General features: G+C 37.5%; 2 protein-coding genes across 2 annotated transcripts; both read right to left on the bottom strand.

The window, feature by feature from the left end:
* Positions 1 to 1745: 1745 nt before the first annotated feature.
* On the bottom strand, positions 1746 to 8914 carry LOC137876250 (ion channel TACAN-like). Its single transcript, XM_068715665.1, has 12 exons — positions 8767 to 8914; positions 7127 to 7245; positions 6728 to 6859; positions 6386 to 6445; positions 6205 to 6300; positions 4935 to 5024; positions 4651 to 4716; positions 4441 to 4502; positions 3943 to 4035; positions 3492 to 3556; positions 3197 to 3265; positions 1746 to 2256 (listed from the first exon to the last, which is right to left on the bottom strand). The coding sequence occupies exons 1-12, from the start codon at positions 8842 to 8844 to the stop codon at positions 2143 to 2145; spliced, it is 1044 nt and encodes a 347-aa protein (XP_068571766.1). The 5' UTR covers positions 8845 to 8914; the 3' UTR covers positions 1746 to 2142.
* A 1308-nt stretch (positions 8915 to 10222) lies between these two features.
* styxl1 (serine/threonine/tyrosine interacting-like 1) lies at positions 10223 to 14646 on the bottom strand. Its single transcript, XM_068716551.1, has 8 exons — positions 14461 to 14646; positions 14278 to 14339; positions 13605 to 13704; positions 13304 to 13437; positions 11694 to 11836; positions 11506 to 11603; positions 10893 to 11005; positions 10223 to 10454 (listed from the first exon to the last, which is right to left on the bottom strand). The coding sequence occupies exons 1-8, from the start codon at positions 14561 to 14563 to the stop codon at positions 10323 to 10325; spliced, it is 885 nt and encodes a 294-aa protein (XP_068572652.1). The 5' UTR covers positions 14564 to 14646; the 3' UTR covers positions 10223 to 10322.
* Positions 14647 to 18515: the final 3869 nt, after the last annotated feature.

The following is an 18515-nucleotide window of genomic DNA, read 5'->3' on the forward strand; positions in this document are numbered from 1 at the left end:
AATGGCCTCTTCCCCGACTTCCTCGCTCGGACACAACCATCTTCGAACTCGACCTTCATTTTGATCTCAGCTGCACACCTGTAAAGTTTCGTGATTGCTTCTTGCACAGTTGCGATGCCATCATGGTAAAAAAAGTCTTATAAACAGTAGGTGTCGACAGGACCACATTTTGTCATGATGACACACACACAGACTCAAAAGGTAAAAACATTACCAGCGTCGCTGTCGCAGCTGGTAAGCAGCCCACTAAACGTTACAATTAGTCACTTAGACGTTCCATAATCCCTTTTAACCACAGAAACCCCAAAGGGTGCTGCCCCCACAGTGGGACCACAGCACTTCTGTACATTACGTGCTCAAAACCCTGCAGAGACCAGTAATAGCGCCTCCACCAGGGTCACAACCTCCAAAAGCGTAATTTTTTTTTCAGTACGTTGGGAGGGAAAAACTAGAAAGTAATCTGCTATGGTTGACTAGTAGTAATTTATTTGAGAAAAGAGGCCAGATTGACGTTAAAAAGGGGGGTCTACCAGTACCAACTCTAGATGTGGCCCTTGAGCCGTGGGTCCAGCCTTCCCACTGAGGCCTTCTAATTGTCTCGTTCAAACTACAGCAGAACCACTCACTGATTAGTAACATCCACTCAGTGAAATTGATGATTGATCTTGTTGGCGTGTGAACAATAAGCGCTACCATTCAACACCTCCTCATCCTCCTTAGAGTCCTGCAGCACCAGATGGCGGACTGTGATCACCCTCAAGAGATGTGATCCATCTGGGAGATTCTGTTACTGAAACCTTGTTAAAAAAAACACAAGACCTTAGATAAAGAAAAAAGTGTGATGATGTTTGTCCAAAAATAAAGACAGTCTAGTCAGTGTGTTTACATAAACAGCAGAACCCGGTTCATGTTCACGGTCATATACTGTAATTCAATGTCTCCACCTTGTGGTCATTTTGATGTAATGCAACAATGAACAAAACGCCTCAGATAAAAGTTTTCAAACATTCTTACATGGAACAAGGATTGTAGATTTTGTCCACCATTACTTAATGCTTGAAGCGTGTTAGGATGGGATCTGTATGAACAGAGTGATTACAGCAGGTAAACCTGTTTAAATGTTCCTGAAAGCACCAGACTTTTGTTTTAGGCTAGGCTTTAAAGGAATACTTCACCCCCAAAATGATCACTTCTATATCAACTACTCCCCTTGGTGTTGAATCCCCTTGAATCCATGAAGAAAACATTGTTTTCCTCACATGCCTCTAGGGTGAAAAAGAATAAAAAAATCAGAAAACAGTCTTGATGAAAGTAATTGGGGCCCGCATTTAACAAGTTAAAGCAAATCTATATCATCATGTGTTTGGGAAGTAGTGAGCATTCGACTGGATAAATGTTTTGATATAGTTTTGCTGTTTTGCCAATTTACTTCAATTCATCAAGAATTGTGTTGATTTTTTGTTCACTATGGAGGAATGCAAGAAAACATATGTTTCCCCAAGAATTCAAGGTAACAAACGGTGAGTAAATGATAGACAAATGATCATTTTGGGGGTGAAGTATTCTTTTAAATTGTGTAACTATGCTTTAAATGTACTTCGAAACGTAAAGTTAGACAATGTAGGCCAGAAATACACCTGAACAGTGAGTTAGGATGAGGCTGTACTAAGGACACATTATAGGTACAGATGTAGATTAGGAGATCTCGTAACCTTAAATAGTGGCAGTAAAAACAAAAACACATGGGGGCTTGGGGTGTTTTATTGGCACTTTCTGTAAGGATAAAATACAGTGCAGTTGCTGAGAAACAGACTATAGATTTCCCCAAATGAAAATGGTTCAAATAGCTTAGTTATTTCCATATTCAGTAACATTTCCTCTGAGTTTTAGAATTCTAAGACAGAAAATCCTGCTGAAACATCCTTACGGTGTATTTTATTGACAGGTCAATAGGATAATGTCTATGACCTACCCGTAAAACATATTGCACTTTAAAAATTAAATAAAAAGGATCCTGCTAAAAGTAGCAGTACGTGTAAATGGTCCACAAGGACAACAATCATGCCATCAATAAAGAGCTCTAAAGAGAACATTAGAGCTAATGGGAACACAAACAGGAGGGTTTTTTGGTTATTCTCTTCCTTATAAGATCTTGGACTTGTCCTGATTGTTCATGTACTTCTGGTAAACCACTCCCAGTGTGGTGAAGAAGTTCCCCATGAAGAGCACCACGTAAGAGCAGCAGCACATCACAACCTGCACCACAGAAAAAAGAAAAAGAAAAAAAGAAGCTCAGAAGAAGAATGTTTTATAGAACTTCTAGAAAAGATTTACTTCTTCAATATTTACTTTACTTTCATGTTTACTTCACCAAAATATCTGTATTAATATCTGTATTCAGGTTTTATACCAGAACTTGTTCAGTCTCCATAAAGTCTAAATAAAAGCTATGTGATTGTTACTGGTCCTGATGGGAAGGAATAGTGGAAATATAAGAGGTTTTAACAAGGTGGAAAATACAAGCCGGAATTTTCAGGACATCCACCTCCTTCAGAGGTCATCCGTCAGAGAGGACGTTGGAAACAGAAATCTTTAGGGTTAAACTGATAAACCACTGGCAAAATGAAAGGTCTAATGTGAGGATAAAGTAGAATGCATAGCGATGGCAGCATTTCTGCTTTCAGGACCTTCGCCTGCCTCAGAGGCCATCTCTACCATAAGAGCACGACTTTAAGTAATACAATGAAATTCAGATGGCAGATAAATTTGAGACTTTAATCTCAGTTTATTTCTTGCAAATGAATGACTATTATTTCATAAAATATTCATTTTGCATGCACTTTTAAGACGGACCCTTACTTCATCTCGCCTAGCCTTTTATTTGTTTACATTTAAACAAATCCGAGTCATCGAGTCACGTCACACTGATTTGACTCTGAGCTGTTCCTGTGTTTGCACTGTACAGATAATAGTTGGATTATTTTTACAAAAGAAAAAATCTGAATCTGATGATTATGACAAAGTTATAGGGCCTGTTAATGATTTCTAAAACAGATTTCTGGATGTTTATCCTCAATAGACATGAGCCATTCTTCCACTACTGACAAGAATGGGATCTATGACTCTAAGAAGATCTGGTATGACATTTCTACGAGTAAATAAACGAGAGAACGTCGAAGCTCTCCGGTGTACAAACCTGCCACTCTTTACACTCCGGGAGCTGAAACATCCGGAACAGTGTTATGCTGTTGTAGAGCTGCCAGAACTGTAAGAGGAGGAAACAGTCAACAGTCATGAAAGTAAAAAAAAGTTCCTAGTTTTTTAATTTGGTATTTCTAAACTGAAATGGTCCCACAGATTGTTTTTCAGCAGCTTTTAATCTTCAGAACAGGCAATGATTAATATCGACATGTGTTTTGTTTATAAAACGCTAATTAATGAGCCCTAGATGTAATTAAGCAGTGAGCACTGCTAGGAGAGAAGCTACTCACATGACCAAAGAACAAGAAAGGAAGCAGGAAGGTCAGTCCTCTCCACATCCAGGACTGGAAACCCTCTGAACACCAGGAGAGGAGAGGAATATATCATTATCATTAGAGGATCATCATGACCCATATGTAAAGTAGACATTCGAGAAATTAAATCATTATTATGATTATTGGAATCCAAAAAATATTCTTGAATTTCCTCACATAAACACATAATGACATTTTTTGACAAGGATCCCTTTGAAATAAATAAAAAGAATGGTGAGCAACATCTGTACCGAGCAAAAACATTGTACAGTTGAACAATCAGAGTCATCATCTGAGAAAAATTAATGTCTGTATCCAATTTCCTAGCAGTACCATGCTGTGCCCCTTCTTCTTGAAATATTTCAGTCATTTATCACAAATATAAACTCACAAGCTGGTGACTGACAGCGGTTTAGAGTGCACTCACCGACTGTAATATCCATGTTATGTTTTTCTCCCAGAGCTCGGAGTCTGTACAAACAGCCACTCTGGTAGTAGTACTGGAGAAACTGGACAAAGCCTACGATGCAAACAGAACAGAGAACAAAAAAGGAAGTTGATAATTGTTGGCCAATAAATTATAAATATCACTTGTAAATACAGAATGTTTTTTGTCTCAGAGAAACTGACACATTCATGTGTCCACACTTGATACTACACACATCGGCTTTCCTTTTCAAACTGGTGGTGTCTTTCTTAACTTTTGGTGCAAGCCTTGTGCATTTCAACCGTTCAAAAGTTTGTATTCTCCCGCCACAAAAGCTTGATTGTGTCTCGTCAGATGTCTGAGGACTACTCTAAGTCTCTGTCTGAATGGTCTTTCATGCTTTTCGGTTATACAAACTCATCTTTATACATAGATGTTATTTTGTATCAATGGTTTGTAAAGAATACAAAAAATCATGACACAGTTTGAATCTCTTACTTTGGTATAGACAGTATGTCAGGAACTGATTCCTAAACATCTGGTAGAGAGCGCCTTCAGGCCTGCCAACAAACACATCTGGTTAGAATGGAGCACAAACCAAGACATGTAAATTGAAAGTCATAAAAGTCAATGTATCATTATATTTTGGACAGGTATGGTGATAACGTAAAACCAGTCCTCTAAATAAAAGTGGATAACATCACTCACCAAGTGAGCATGACTCCTGACTGGAAGGTTGACACATAGTGATGGAAAACCCACCAACCTTTGATCCTGAAATAACATGGAGGACATGAACAGGACTGCATGTAGAACTGCTAGACCAACAGGATGTTATGCTTGAAGTAGCGTCTGTCCACAACTATTGTGTTTTGTATTTATTCAATCAAACATTACAGCAGTGGTTGTAGCAGACACGCCAGGTGAAAATCTGCACTTTTCTAGTTATCATTATAATTAAAAACAGTAAATATAGTAAATTTGTCGCTGACCGTGAGCCGTTGCTGATGAGGACACTCTCCCGGATGGTGAGTGTGCAGTAGTACCACACCGACAGGAAGTTGAACAGGGCGTCTAGGGCTCTGAAACAAAAACAACAAAAGGCACATAAAGAAGTTAAACACAACCCGAGTCACACATATAAAGGAAGTCATTCAACAAACTCATTCATTCATCTATTTGGAGAGACCTATCTACATACACACACACACACATATATATATATGTATATATATATATATATATATATATATATATATATATATATATATATATATATATATATATATATATTATCTATATATATATATATATATATATATATATATATATATATTATCTAGATATATATATATATATATATATATATATATATATATATATATTTATCTAGATATATATATATTTATCTAGATATATATTATATATTGTATGTTTTGAGATTTTTTTCAGAAAGCAACTCCCTGAAAAAAACCTTCAACGGATTAATCTTCCTGGCGATGGGTTAGAAATTGTGGGATAAAAATTTGCGGTCCCGGTGAACAGCTGATTTTGCGCCAAGCAGACAAGTCGTATTCACGTGATATTTGACACATTTTCAGTTTATCATAATACAAATATGAATATATTCCCTCGAATATATGATGCAACTATGAGCTCTTTGGACACGATACAAGACAAGCAGACGGGGTGGAAGAGAAATCACTCAACTGTTACTGTAACTCACTTACCTACTTGACGTTCTCTCTTCCAAATAATCCAGCCATGTAACTATCGTTCATGAAATGAAATCGCAAGTTTTAGGATCCTCCTCACCCCGGGAAAATGCACAAACATTAATTGTTTGTAAGAGTGGCAGTGATAAACCACAGAACATCGCATCGCCCATTGTAAATAAATAGAACTTATTCCAACGATGTAATCCACGGCCAGGGTATCGTTATTATTATATAGGCCTTTATAAAAATCAGTCGACCTCTAATAAATCTATATAAATAGAAAAGATCATCAACAACACACAACCCTGTATCAGTCAGACTCTGGCATGCATGTACCAGGAGTTATCTTGTTGTTTAAATTAGGAAATAGGCCATTAATACATAATTTAGTTTGGACATTAGTTACAATAACTTGTTGCACTATGAGACACGTTCCTTCATCACGATAGACATGGAGCACTGTAGTTCCTTTTTCTGTCCATCACATATAAACTGTCCTGCTGAAAGGTTCTGCAAACATAAACAAGGTGTTGGGAACTCTTACCTGTAGCTGAACAAAAAGCGGCATGTGACGGAGAACACAAAGAGGATGACCGTGAGGACCAGTTTGAATTTCTCGTATTCATCTTTGTAAGCAAATCTGAAACGATGAAACGATGTTAATGTGATGTTGACATGAAGATATTTTGTTGGGTTGTAAGCAGTGGAACGTCAGCGTGACTTACTTTGACTGTTTGTTGAGGAGTGTTATGTTGACGTTTCCTAAAACAAGACTGAGATATAACCTAAACGGGAACAGATGTCAGTCAATCACAATGCAGACATCTTAAATATTGTGATTGTTTTGTGGTTATATATTGTGAATATATTCAAATCAAATGAGGTGCTTCATTAGCTGGTATAACAAATGTACTATGCCAGTACTACAATGCCACTAATACTTCAACTACTTTGAACAATTTCACATTTTCCATGTTTGCTGGAGAAAAAAAAAAATACTGACAATTAATATGAAACTGGTCTTTGTCATCCAAGTACACGCAGTAAATCATATGACAAAATCACACCCGTTCTTCTTTGGCAGAAAAGCTTCCATCTCAGAGAAAGCATCCGTTCTGTCTTTGATGGAGTTTTCCATTTCAGCGATGGCATCCACGTCCTCTGGATTTAATTTGGGCGTTGGATGATTTTCTTTGCAACTAAAAATGGAAAAAAAAACCAATATGACATGGTTATAACACAGCACAGGCTTGCATACATACATAAAGTATATCAGGGTATTCATAAAAAAATGTAAAATTGCCAAAAATAAACGTGCAAAGACACTGAATGCTCTATTGGCAGATTTTGAATGAACTTAAAGAAGCATATCAGATACATTATCTGAGCCGTTTAGGTCCTGGCCGAGAAGAATGCACAAATACTCCCAAAAGATTCTTCTCAATGAATCTCTGATCAATACTTACTCTTCTAGTGACGCAGTGAGCTCTTTCAGTTTCTTCCTCTGACGAGCGATGGCACCGGAGCAGCTGTCTTGCAGTTTTGCCACTTCCTCAAGTTTCTGTTTGTATAAACGATGGGTGTCCTGAAGGTGGAAAAATAAGGAATACACAAAGTTGTGTTGTGCAGTGCCAATGTTTACATTTTTTATTCATTAAATATTAAAATAAATCAAATCAAATAAATATATCATCGATATATATATATATATATATATATATATATATATATATATATATTGATTGATTGATATTGGGGTAGTAACACATACAAAATACCAGAATGTTTTTCATTATTGTGTAATGCATAAATAATATGCCCAGCCCAAACAGGCTTACAAGAAAGTGCATCAAACTCTGTAGCGCATGAAGAATCCACACTTTACTCTTCTTACTGAATATCACACCGAAAAGCCAAAGTAGGCGCAAACTCACAAACACCTCAAAAACAGGCTGCCGCTTTGTTTTGCATAGATTCTGCTATTCTACATTCTTTTAAATGTCATAGCACCCGAAGCATAATTCAATACGGGTGAGACACATGCATCATAAAGCTGCAAATAAGCACCCAAGATCTTTGCATATTTTAAACTGACAAAAGAATCTAATTTTAATTCCGACTTCAAACGGCATAATTTCATCGAGAGTAAATCCAGCGTTAATCTTGGAATATCTTTTCTTCCTGAAATGAACAATTTGTGTCATACTATCAATTATTGACAACCTCCATCTGTTGAAAAATATGTTGTAAAATATGTTGTAAATCATTATCAGATTTAACCGGTAGAGCAATATGTACAACAAATACCTAAATTAAGTTCCTCAATTTCAAGAACAAAGTCATTTCCATATATTGCAAACAGGATATGATAAGGAACATGACCTTGTTTAACACAAAAGAAAGAAGTAAACCAATCAACTTGTATATTATTTACTGCTATACAAGCACCAAAACAATGCTTTTAACACTTTAAGAAAACCTGCCATCTACCCTGGCTTTTAAAAGTTTTAAAGTGGGTTAATCTCTATAAATACGATCAAAGGCCTTTTGAAAATTGACAAAACATACAAAACATGATCTACTTTTCGCTATTCCTGTTCTTATAATACTTCAAAATGAGTGCGATGAAAGCACAATGATTAATAAGGATGCAGCTCGATCTTATTTTTGGTTATTGTTTTGTCTTTTGTCACCAGACTTTAATTGCATTGATACTTACATGACGCATGGTAATAAGCTACCTCTTTCTCCCCACGGATTTAATCCCGTCAGTGCGTGTTATTTATGAATGGTGGGACTGTTTATAGGTATATGCGTAGAAAAAGGATCATTGTTTCCCACTAAGCATGTGACCTACGGCGATAAGTTGCTGCACAATTAGCTGTGTGAGATCACGTGGAGGGCTGCACCCGAAATATTGGACAAACAAATGTAGCAAGTGGAGTAAAAAGTCCTTTGTTTACCTCTGAAATGTAACATTGCTGGAGTCGTAGAAGTGTAGCATGATCCCACTGTCACCACCTCCCACCCTACTGCCACTGTTACCCTGAGCAGGGCTCACTCCCGTGGGTGCAGCTGAGGAAAGTGTCGCTGCCGTTTGACTCACCTGCATTTGTTGGTGGTTCTTCTCTAAATCCTCCCATTCGCGCAAGCATTCAGTGAAACCCGTTGGACTGAACAACATTTTCTACACTGACATTAGAAAAAAAGACCCTCCTGGTGCTGGGTTAACATTCAACCTCTGCTGTGCAACAGTGGTGCTGCTGTCAGTGTCAAAAGATAAACCTAGTTCCTGTAGTGCCCTTCATGATAAAAGCCTGAGGTGGGGCTACAGTTAGAGATGAGGGGCCATTTCCCGGTACATTTTATGATTACTCCCTGATTATTTCTGTTTCCTGAAAAATATTTATGTTTCTATTTTAGGAAGATCTAGGACCAGAAAATGAGACTGTATTTTTTAGTTTACTTGTGTTTTAAAACTGTGAAAGTTGTTGTTGACAGCGGTGGAAAGCAAGAACATTCACTCAAGTACTGTAAGCTATACTTAAGTAAAATATAGAGGTACTTGTACTTTACTTCAAGTAATTTCATTTTCTGCTAATTCTCTACTCCACTACATTTATTTAAAAATATATAGTTATTAGTTACTTTACAACTGCAGATTAATAATACAAAATATTATCAACAAGTACTTTATGAAACAGTTTTTCTGGGGGACCGTTTAAAAAATCAAAAACATATCGTTGCAACCCAATTCACAATAGGCCCAATCTATGAATCAGGAGACTGCGCACTGTGTTAAATACTTTACAAATCAGACCAAATAAAACCATTGAGGAGGAGTTAACAGGCTAAAACGTTAGCCTCTCTTAATAGATTGTGCTTTTATTTTTTCGACCACGTAGAAACATCCGGTTTTATCATAGCTAACGACAACACCCTTTACAAACCTTCGCAACCATTCCTGCGTGCGTCGTGCGTGTTGGACGTGCATATTTGCAACTGGTTGATCCAATCAGATGGCACGTTGGTGAGCTCTAAGAGTTTGGTTCCTCGTTTCAGCCAATCACCACCAAGACCTTTAAACACCCGCTTGTGTGATTTCAAAACATTTTACCCTGAGTGTAGAAATATTATCTCTTATAGTTTTATTTGCAGGGTTTTGTCATATAACTCCAAAATTATGACCCTGACTGTAGCACTCCATTATGGAAACAAAGCCATGTCAGTGACATGGGTTGTGTAGTCGGTTCACTGTCCCTTGCAAGGAAAGTTTCAGCGCAATATATTTCTCTCTAATTGGCATGTGCGCTGTATTTTTAGAGCTGATGTTGCGTAACTCTAGAGGGGGGAACCTATACCCAATATTGTAAGCACCTCTAACAGAGCCATGTAAGGGCTGAATTGCAGCTAGTGACATTTAAATGGCACTAAATAACATTTATCCATAAATAACTTTGTTTATGAATACAAGACAAGAGAAGACGTTCACAACAGTTTTAAGTACAAAAAACCCACTAGGTGTCACTGCCCAATCTTCTGTCTTTTATTTTGAGCTGATATTACCTTCCATCATAAGGGTTTATTCACGGATTATCTGGACCAAATACACAACCTCTTTCCCCTTAATTTCACCTACAAAATAACATGACATCATCATTGTTAAAAATGAGGACCAGAGATGTCAGTCACTTTCGTTCCCACGATGTGAAGCTCCCAGTCAGACAGCTGCTGTAGAAACCCTGTGTTTGGTCTCATGTTGGGTTTACATTTGAGCACGTGCTTCCAGGCCTCCTGAAAAAAAGTAACACCAACAGCATTATATACTGAAAATATGATGTTATATTTCATATGCATATGCACTCTTTCCATGATCAATATCTCATGCCTGTGTGTTCAAAGACTTTGTCCTTTTGAGAAGATTGATACTGCTCTCACATCTGTATGTTAAACAGGAGCCAGCAGTAAAACCACAACTCGTTGCTTTCATTTAGTTTTTTGCATGGATTAAACACAAATTCTCTTTTTTACGTATCTGTTCATGCTGTAAACAAACAAGATGCTGACTGGTTGCATGTCTTTCAAAATTGTTCTGCCTCTTATTTTGATTTGGAACAGAAGCACTTAAACACATTTGAAGACACTCTTAGCGGAGGACTACAGGACTACAATTTGCACAGCACCTACTGCAGTCTGCACACACTAATACCAAACTGAATGAACCCCACTTGCCTCCAGTGTGTATTTGAGGTGGTGCATGAGAAAGGCAATGGCGACAGCACTGCAGCGGCTTCTGCCGTTCCTGGAAACTATCAGGACACAAGAGCCCATGTTGATGTGTGAACCTGAAAACAAGAGGATAGATGGCTATTTATGTAAACATAAAACCTCTGCAGTATCAAGCCAATCCATGTACAGTAACAACTACAGTAACAACATCAACTACATTCATGGCACATCTAGCAAATAGATAATTTAAAGTTATTTCCCTGCTCTGATGAAGTTTTGTTCATAAAACTCCACAAAATGTTTAAATTGTGGTGGTACAATGCATTTTATTCTAAGTTCTTTAAATTCAGATTGAACCTACTGAGAACCTGTGTGTTTATATGCACCCATACATTTTAGTTGTTATGCTGTTCTGTTCTGTTATTCTGTTGTTTTCTATTCCCTGGGTCTGTGAGAAACAGAATGTCATTCTAAATCTAAAATAAGTTGATTTCCCTAAATCCCTGAAACTTGTATTGCAAATCAATCACCTGCTGGTACAAATATCTGCATATAATACCTGTGTATGTTCACCGATTGTAGAATAAAGGATTTAATTAAGTAAATCACAACTTACCAATAAGACTGCAAATCCTTTTAAGACTTGAATATAAATCAGACACCACTGAGTCAGCCACAGGGATGTTAGTAGCGGTCTGGTTCACATTTATGGATCTGGACCAAAAAGAAATTCAGAACAAATTTAACAGCCATGACTCTCAGAGTTTTCTCTCATGATATTCCAAACATCTGATCCTGTCTTACTCCAGAGTGTTACTCTCCGAGATGCCGACGACAGCTCTGACTTTCAGGTCTTTGAGGATGCTGGAGTCCATGCCTTGTTTCTCATCACCCATGTACAGCAGCGCTATGATCTCCACTGGATAGGGCTTCAGGTTTTCCAGCTCCTGAGAAAGTCCAGAAATATTATAAAATATTAAATATATTAAATTAAATATAAAACTTAATTAAAAAAAATATTTCATATTGTTTGGTATGTATGTAAGCGAGGCTGGATTCCTAACCAGGCAAAGTTTCCAAAATCACTTTGTGTCTTTGGTAATTTTATTAATTGAAAATTTGTAGTAGAGAATTTTCACCACTAAAGTTCAATTCCAACAATACTTAATTAGTGAAGAAAAAACAGGGAGTGCTGCAAGAAACTCTGTGTTAGTGATGTTGAAGTAAAAAGCAGGTGCTCTTTAAGGCAAGTAGTCAAGTACAAATTACTGGACAGTAAAACAGTTACTGTCCTTTTGAAGGAAGTCCTTGGTATGAATTAGCAGTCAGTAACATATCTGAGGCCCTCTGATTTTGAGTTAAAAATCTTTTATAAATGAATGGAAGTCTTCATCTGTGTATAAAGTGTAATGAAGACCGGTGTTCAGATTTAAAAACTCCTCAAGAGTTCATGTCACATGTGTCACATGGCTTTAGAGCACTGCCCACTTAAATATTTATAAGACATGACAGTGAAAATCCAAATTAATGCAAACATGTACTGTAACTGACTCACACATGCACTGGCTAAAAAGACAAGAAAATATACAAAATCATAAATTAAGGTCAATAACAGTGTAAAATAACAAAATAGCATAAGCTGGAATACTCACATAATGGCAAAAGGGAAGAAATGTGAGGCAAATGAATAAATTATGGTAAAAATAAACAAATAAAAAGAATAATGTTCATAGACAACAACCTTATGGGGCCCTTAAAATAACTTAACAAAAGACTCTGCCTTTGTGAGGTTGACAATGTTGTTGTGCTGGTTGGTCACTTATGGTAATTTGGCTGCAGTTTTAGATGGTATTGATATTTATTCTTTTATAGAAGGGGATGCGATTATTGTATGGTATGCATCTTAACCACTCATCCACCAGGACTCCCCTTTTCGTACATTCTTCCCTGTGGGGTAAAAATAGCCTCCGTATAATCAAAGACAATAAAGAAAAAAATGATCTGTATGTTAAATATACCACACATGACATCTAAGCTCAAACTTAGAATATGTAACAGTGTGAGGCTGTGTCAGAAATGTTTACTATTCTCTATGTAGTTCACCATATAGTGAGCCAAGAAGTGTCTTTCTAGATTTATTATGGTATGAATGGTGGACACAAAACCAACAACACAATGTAAAAAGTACTCACTGGAATTACTGGACAGGTAGGTCCTGTGCACAGATTAAGGATTGTATTTTTGATTGTGAACATCCGGACAAAAGTTTAACCCAAATCACTGGACTAAAGATCAAACACTGATTTCTGTCAAGTCCAGATTCAACTTTGTTCTGACTTGATTGAGATGAACCCCCACGGACTTGAACATGTGTGTACAAAGCCCCCAGGTGTATCAGGTGCGTTTTGTCTTACCATGACGGTGTAGATGATTTTCTCAGTGCATAAAAAAGGGTACAGAGCCGAGAACCTCTGAAAGCCTCCTTTCACTATGTGGACCGGACAGAGGCTAGCTTTGGCCAGTTCCTGGGCACATTTAACCGCTCTGTCTGGAATCACAGTCAGAAGCAAACGGATGAACATCAATTTACACATTAGAGGCTGAAATGCACACTGGAAGCACTGCCTGAAGAGAACTACTAGCTTAGTACTACTAGTTTAGAGGGGTCGTGGAAAATACAGATGCCCCAATGCTCCTTTAAAGATGTCCAGTTACCTTGTTCATGTAAAAAGCTTGTGTTGCTGTCATATACCACCACGTACTGCATACTGTCAACCTCCACAGCCTCTGGCAGAAGAAATGTACTCTTTGAATCCTGGAAAGAGGCACACAGAAAGTTTTGATATAAATGACGCAACAAAATGAGAAGAAATGAAGCTGTATTGCAAGGCTTGTATTCTAGTTTGTTTGTTTAGAACCCCATTACATATGGTAACAACAATCTCTACTTCTCTTGGATCCTTTTATAAAATATATATTTTATTCATGCTTTTTTTGGCAAGAATCATAGTAGTTTGATCAAAATGTGTTTTCTTACTTTCTGTGGCTAAAAAACCTGATAATAAATTCCATGTCACAATTGCTAGATATTTAGTTTTTTGTTGTCTACTGTACTGTTGTGTTAAACAACTTTACAGTATTGAGGAACACATCCTATTCTTTACAAGACAAACTATATTCATTCTAGCTCCCCTTGCTCCTTTTTAAAATTGTTTTTTCTGTGCACTATTTAGTCTGGGCAGTTAAAGGCCATGAGAGGTGCTTTAAATTTAAACAATTTACAGCAACTAACCTTCTGCCCAATTACGATAATTTGTACCAATCAGAACCAGACTGTTTGGACAGACAGGCATGAATCACAAAAATGTAGATACAATGACATCCATACCATTTTGCCATTTTTAGCTGTTATGATGTGACTCATTCTGTAGTCATGGGTTTCTCGAGCATCTAGAATGGAGACATACAAGAACACAACACAACACGCAGTCAAGCAAAATTCAACTCATATCAAGTGTTCACACAGACTCCAGCATTACAAACTGAGCTAGCGTTACATTCCATTCCCCACCGATCAAACAGAGGTAGTTGATCTCTGCCAGCCTTGACTCTGAGCTGCACTGGTTGAGGAGATTAAAGAGCTCAAATGGCTCACACATCCTTATTTCAGCCATCGTGGGGAAGGAACAATTAGCCAGAAACCAATATCAATAATTAGCTAACGCTAACTAACATCCTTTAAATGAGCACATGCAGCTGTAAATGGTGGCTATGTTTGGGCTCTGTTGCTAAGCAACCGAGTGACTTCCCTCATTGGTGGCTGGCAATGATGTAGAATTCTTAAAGTCACAAGTACTCATTTTGTACATGTATATAACTAATTCACTTTTCATCGACACAAAGTACATTTACTCAAGTATTGTACAATTTCAGGTTCTTATACTTTACATGAGTATTTATTATCACGCCACTTTCTACTTCTAATCTCCTAGTCCTCAAAGGGATTTATTGGACTTTTTTACTTCACTACATTTATCTGACAGTTTTAGTTGCACAGTTGAACCGATTACTTGATTAATCCATTTATTGGCAACCATTTTGATAATTGTTTTACATGTTGAAACATTTTGTGGTTAAAGCTTCACAAATGTAAAGATTTGCTTCCTTTCCTTTTATAATACTTGAAAAGTATTAGTAATAATGTTGAGGTTTGGAGTGTTTGGACTGTGAAAAAAAAACTAATTGTAAAGGTGTCACTTTGAGCACTGGGTAGTTGTGATACCATTTCTTACTATTTTCACTTTGTTTTTTTTACAAACCAAACAAATAGTTGATTAATGGAGAAAAACATCAGCAGATTAATCCATAATGAAAATAATCATTAGCTATTGTTTCAAAAAGCACTCCTCCAACAGATGTAAATTGACTTAGTTACGAAGTTTGTAGGGCAAGAACTTGTTTGGCTTAAGCTGTCAAGTTTCAAACTGCGTGAAATTAAACACATGCTAAAGTACATGACAACCCGAGGCCTATTTGCAGGCCTGAGCTAGAATAAAGATAAGAAATACCTAATTAAGTGTATAAAAAAAAATAAAAAAATAAAAAAATGTTTTTTATATATTTTTGAGATGAGAAAAATGATGGAACTATCAGAATACATGTTAAAGGTTCACATAAGATAAGGATGGAACACAGCACAACTTGGAAAACTCAAAAGCTCGATCTGGAAAAACAGGACTTTTAGGGTATTGTTTTTTGGAAAGTATGGGTATCCAAGACTTTAAATATGCTGAGCTCTTAGAACAACTGATATAGGCTCTATATACAGAGCTATACATAGATACAGTGAAACATTTATAAAATATAGAGCATATAAAATTAGAAAACTGATCAAATATTCCAATATTTGAATAAAAAAGTATTTTTTAAATTCAAAAACACTCTATATCACTTCTATGTATCACTCCTGATGTTCAATGAATCAATAGACAGAAGATTGGACCTTTTTTGAGTGTTTTAAGCTCTTTCTAAGCCCTTTTTAGTTGTTTAGTTTAAGGTCAAATACTGCTTCAGACTCAGCCATTCTCTCTGTTCAGGGCTGTATCTCAGCCCCCCCTTCTCCGATTTTCACCATTGAGACATCCTTCGAACCGTAGGAGCCAATAGAATTGCCTGGAATTGAAAGCTAGATGATTGACAGCACTATTGGCCAATAAAGCTCAAAAACGTCCCATCTCTGAAATCTGATTTGCTGAGCTTCCAACCCTCCCAAGAATCCGAGGAGTGTCGGAGAGACACGAATCGAACAGATTCACACGGAGCACCAGCAGCTGGACATACATGCAGTGGAAGTACGGAGATATTCCATTTTTTCGCTGAGATTCGACCAAAAGTAAGTACAATATTCGATGAAAGCTGTGTGACTTTTTGTGTTCGAAGCTGAATATCTCTGCGATGGTTTACCGGGGAGAGAAATGGAAACTATGTCCGTAATCTCCGTCAGGCGGACATGCATGTTCGTAGGTAGCACGTTGCTAACGGAGTGTAGCAGCTGTTTTATCCGGTCTGTCCCGGTCATATCGAGTATGATTTATGATATTTTGTTATTTGTTTGCTTGGCTGATGGGAGATGTGTTTGTCTCATGTAGAAGTGACCTAGTTCATGTTGTTCCCAGGAAGCTGAGGTTTCTGCAGAACTATAACATCATTATATTCGTTCTTCGTGGGTTCTCTGCCAGTTACTTTTAACACAAAACTCTCTACGTTTTGATGTACTCTGCGTCCAAATGGGGGACCTATGGGTGTATAAGGTTCTTTAAACATGCAAAACTTATTACTGCTGCCATGACCCGGATTCGAATGCAGAGTACTAACCACTATATGATCACGGCCACTAGGTGGACAGAGTGCCTCTGAAACGAGGAGTAAGTGATTTACAAGTTAAAGACTTGTACGAGATAGCCAGTGAACATAACATAAATCTAATGCCCTACTGTCCCACGCCTTATCCGCAATCCTTTGTAGCCATCATTTGTCTCTATCCAGATGTAAATTGACTTTGTTACGCAGTTTGTAGGGCAAGAACTTGTAAAACGAGGAGCAAGTGACTACAAGTTAAAGAATCGTACGAGCTAGCCAGGAGTCGAACCTAGAACCTTCTGATCCGTAGTAAGACTCGTTCTCCATTGCCCCACTAGCCCTACATGTGATGCATTGTGGGAAATGCAATGTTCCGACAGCAGTTCATGCAAACGGGTGTTTTTTTAATTTGTCGACCCGTGTGGACAACTCCTTGTAACTCCTTACAATTACTGGTGTAGTCGGAAAAACATTGGGCTTCACGCAGAAAAATTGGCTTAAGTTGTCAAGTTTCAAACTGCGTGAAATGAAACACATGCTAGAGTACATGACAACAACAGCTTAAAACATGCAAAACTCATTACTGCTGCCGTGACCCGGATTCAAACCAGGGTTGCTGCGCCCACAACGCAGAGTACTAACCACTATACGATCACGGCCACTTGGTTGACAGAGTGCCTCTGTCTTGCATATTTGGAGCTCTAGATATCAACTGTACTTGACTCAACAGAGAGTAGAGCAGGACCTTTAGAAACAAGCGCCAAGTGATTCAGAAGAATTGTACAAGCTAGCCAAAAGTTCCACCTAGAATGTTCTGATCTCTAGGCAGATAGGTTACCCATTGCTCGGCCCTACAGAGTAGTAGTCAGACGCTTTTTATACACAGTTTGTAGAGCAGGAACTTGTGAAACGAGTAGTAAGTGATTTACAAGTTAAAGACTTGTACGAGATAGCCATTAACAGAAATCTACCGGCCTACTGTCCCATGCCTTATCCGCAATCTGAAAGCCTTTGTAGCCATCATTTGTCTCTATCCAGATGTAAATTGACTTAGTTACGCAGTTTGTAGGGCAAGAACTTGTTTAACGAGGAGCAAGTGACTACAAGTTAAAGAATCGTACGAGCTAGCCAGGAGTCGAACCTAGAATCTTCTGATCCGTAGTCAGACTCGTTCTCCATTGCGCCAAAGATGTAGCGCATTGGTCTATGTAACAGACCACGATTAGCCTGAAATGCGCCCTAATTGCGCGGTTTCGAGTCCCGCTCGGGCCTGTTTTGACTCGTCGTGATCATCTAGAAATATGTACGTCAGCATCTAAAATAAACATAGCAGGCCTATGTTAATGCATTGGTGGAAAGGTGATTACATTTTCTTTTATTAATCTGAATCTTCAAGTAACTAAAGATATCAAATGTAGTGGAGTAAAAAGTACAATATTTGCCTTTAAGGTGCAGTGGACTAGAAGTATAAAGTGAAATGAAATGTAAATACACAAGTAAAGAACAAGTATTTCAAAATTGTACTTAAGTAGAGTACTTGAGTAAATTTAATTAGTTACTGTCCACCACTGTTTAATTAAGAAGCCTGCAGACCAAAAACCTTATGTGATGATGAAGCAAACAATGAATGTGACAAATAGGAGGATTATTATTATTTATCAACATAGTTTGGAGTTCAGATAATCCTCTCTTGGGTAGATATTAAAAGTTGTAATTTTTTTGAGTGAAGTTGTTGAAATAACTCAAAATAAAATAAAGTTATCAACA

The sequence above is a fragment of the Cebidichthys violaceus genome, unplaced genomic scaffold (assembly GCF_023349555.1).
Source record: "Cebidichthys violaceus isolate CVI_PGR_0920_01 unplaced genomic scaffold, fCebVio1.0.p SCAF_20, whole genome shotgun sequence".
NCBI lineage: Eukaryota > Metazoa > Chordata > Actinopteri > Perciformes > Stichaeidae > Cebidichthys > Cebidichthys violaceus.

What these genes read in the sequence shown, in the direction of transcription:
- LOC137876250 (XM_068715665.1), bottom strand. Translation starts at nt 8,844, where the DNA reads ATGTTGTTCAGTCCAACGGGTTTCACTGAATGCTTGCGCGAATGGGAG. An exon ending in CGCTTTTTGTTCAGCTACAG is followed by an intron (nt 5,025 to 6,204) that starts GTAAGAGTTCCC and finishes TTTTTGTTTCAG; the next exon opens with AGCCCTAGACGCCCTGTTCA. An exon ending in GACATACTGTCTATACCAAA is followed by an intron (nt 4,036 to 4,440) that starts GTAAGAGATTCA and finishes TTTGCATCGTAG; the next exon opens with GCTTTGTCCAGTTTCTCCAG.
- styxl1 (XM_068716551.1), bottom strand. Translation starts at nt 14,563, where the DNA reads ATGGCTGAAATAAGGATGTGTGAGCCATTTGAGCTCTTTAATCTCCTC. An exon ending in CAGCTAAAAATGGCAAAATG is followed by an intron (nt 13,705 to 14,277) that starts GTATGGATGTCA and finishes GCCTCTTTCCAG; the next exon opens with GATTCAAAGAGTACATTTCT. An exon ending in AAGGATTTGCAGTCTTATTG is followed by an intron (nt 11,006 to 11,505) that starts GTAAGTTGTGAT and finishes TCTTGTTTTCAG; the next exon opens with GTTCACACATCAACATGGGC.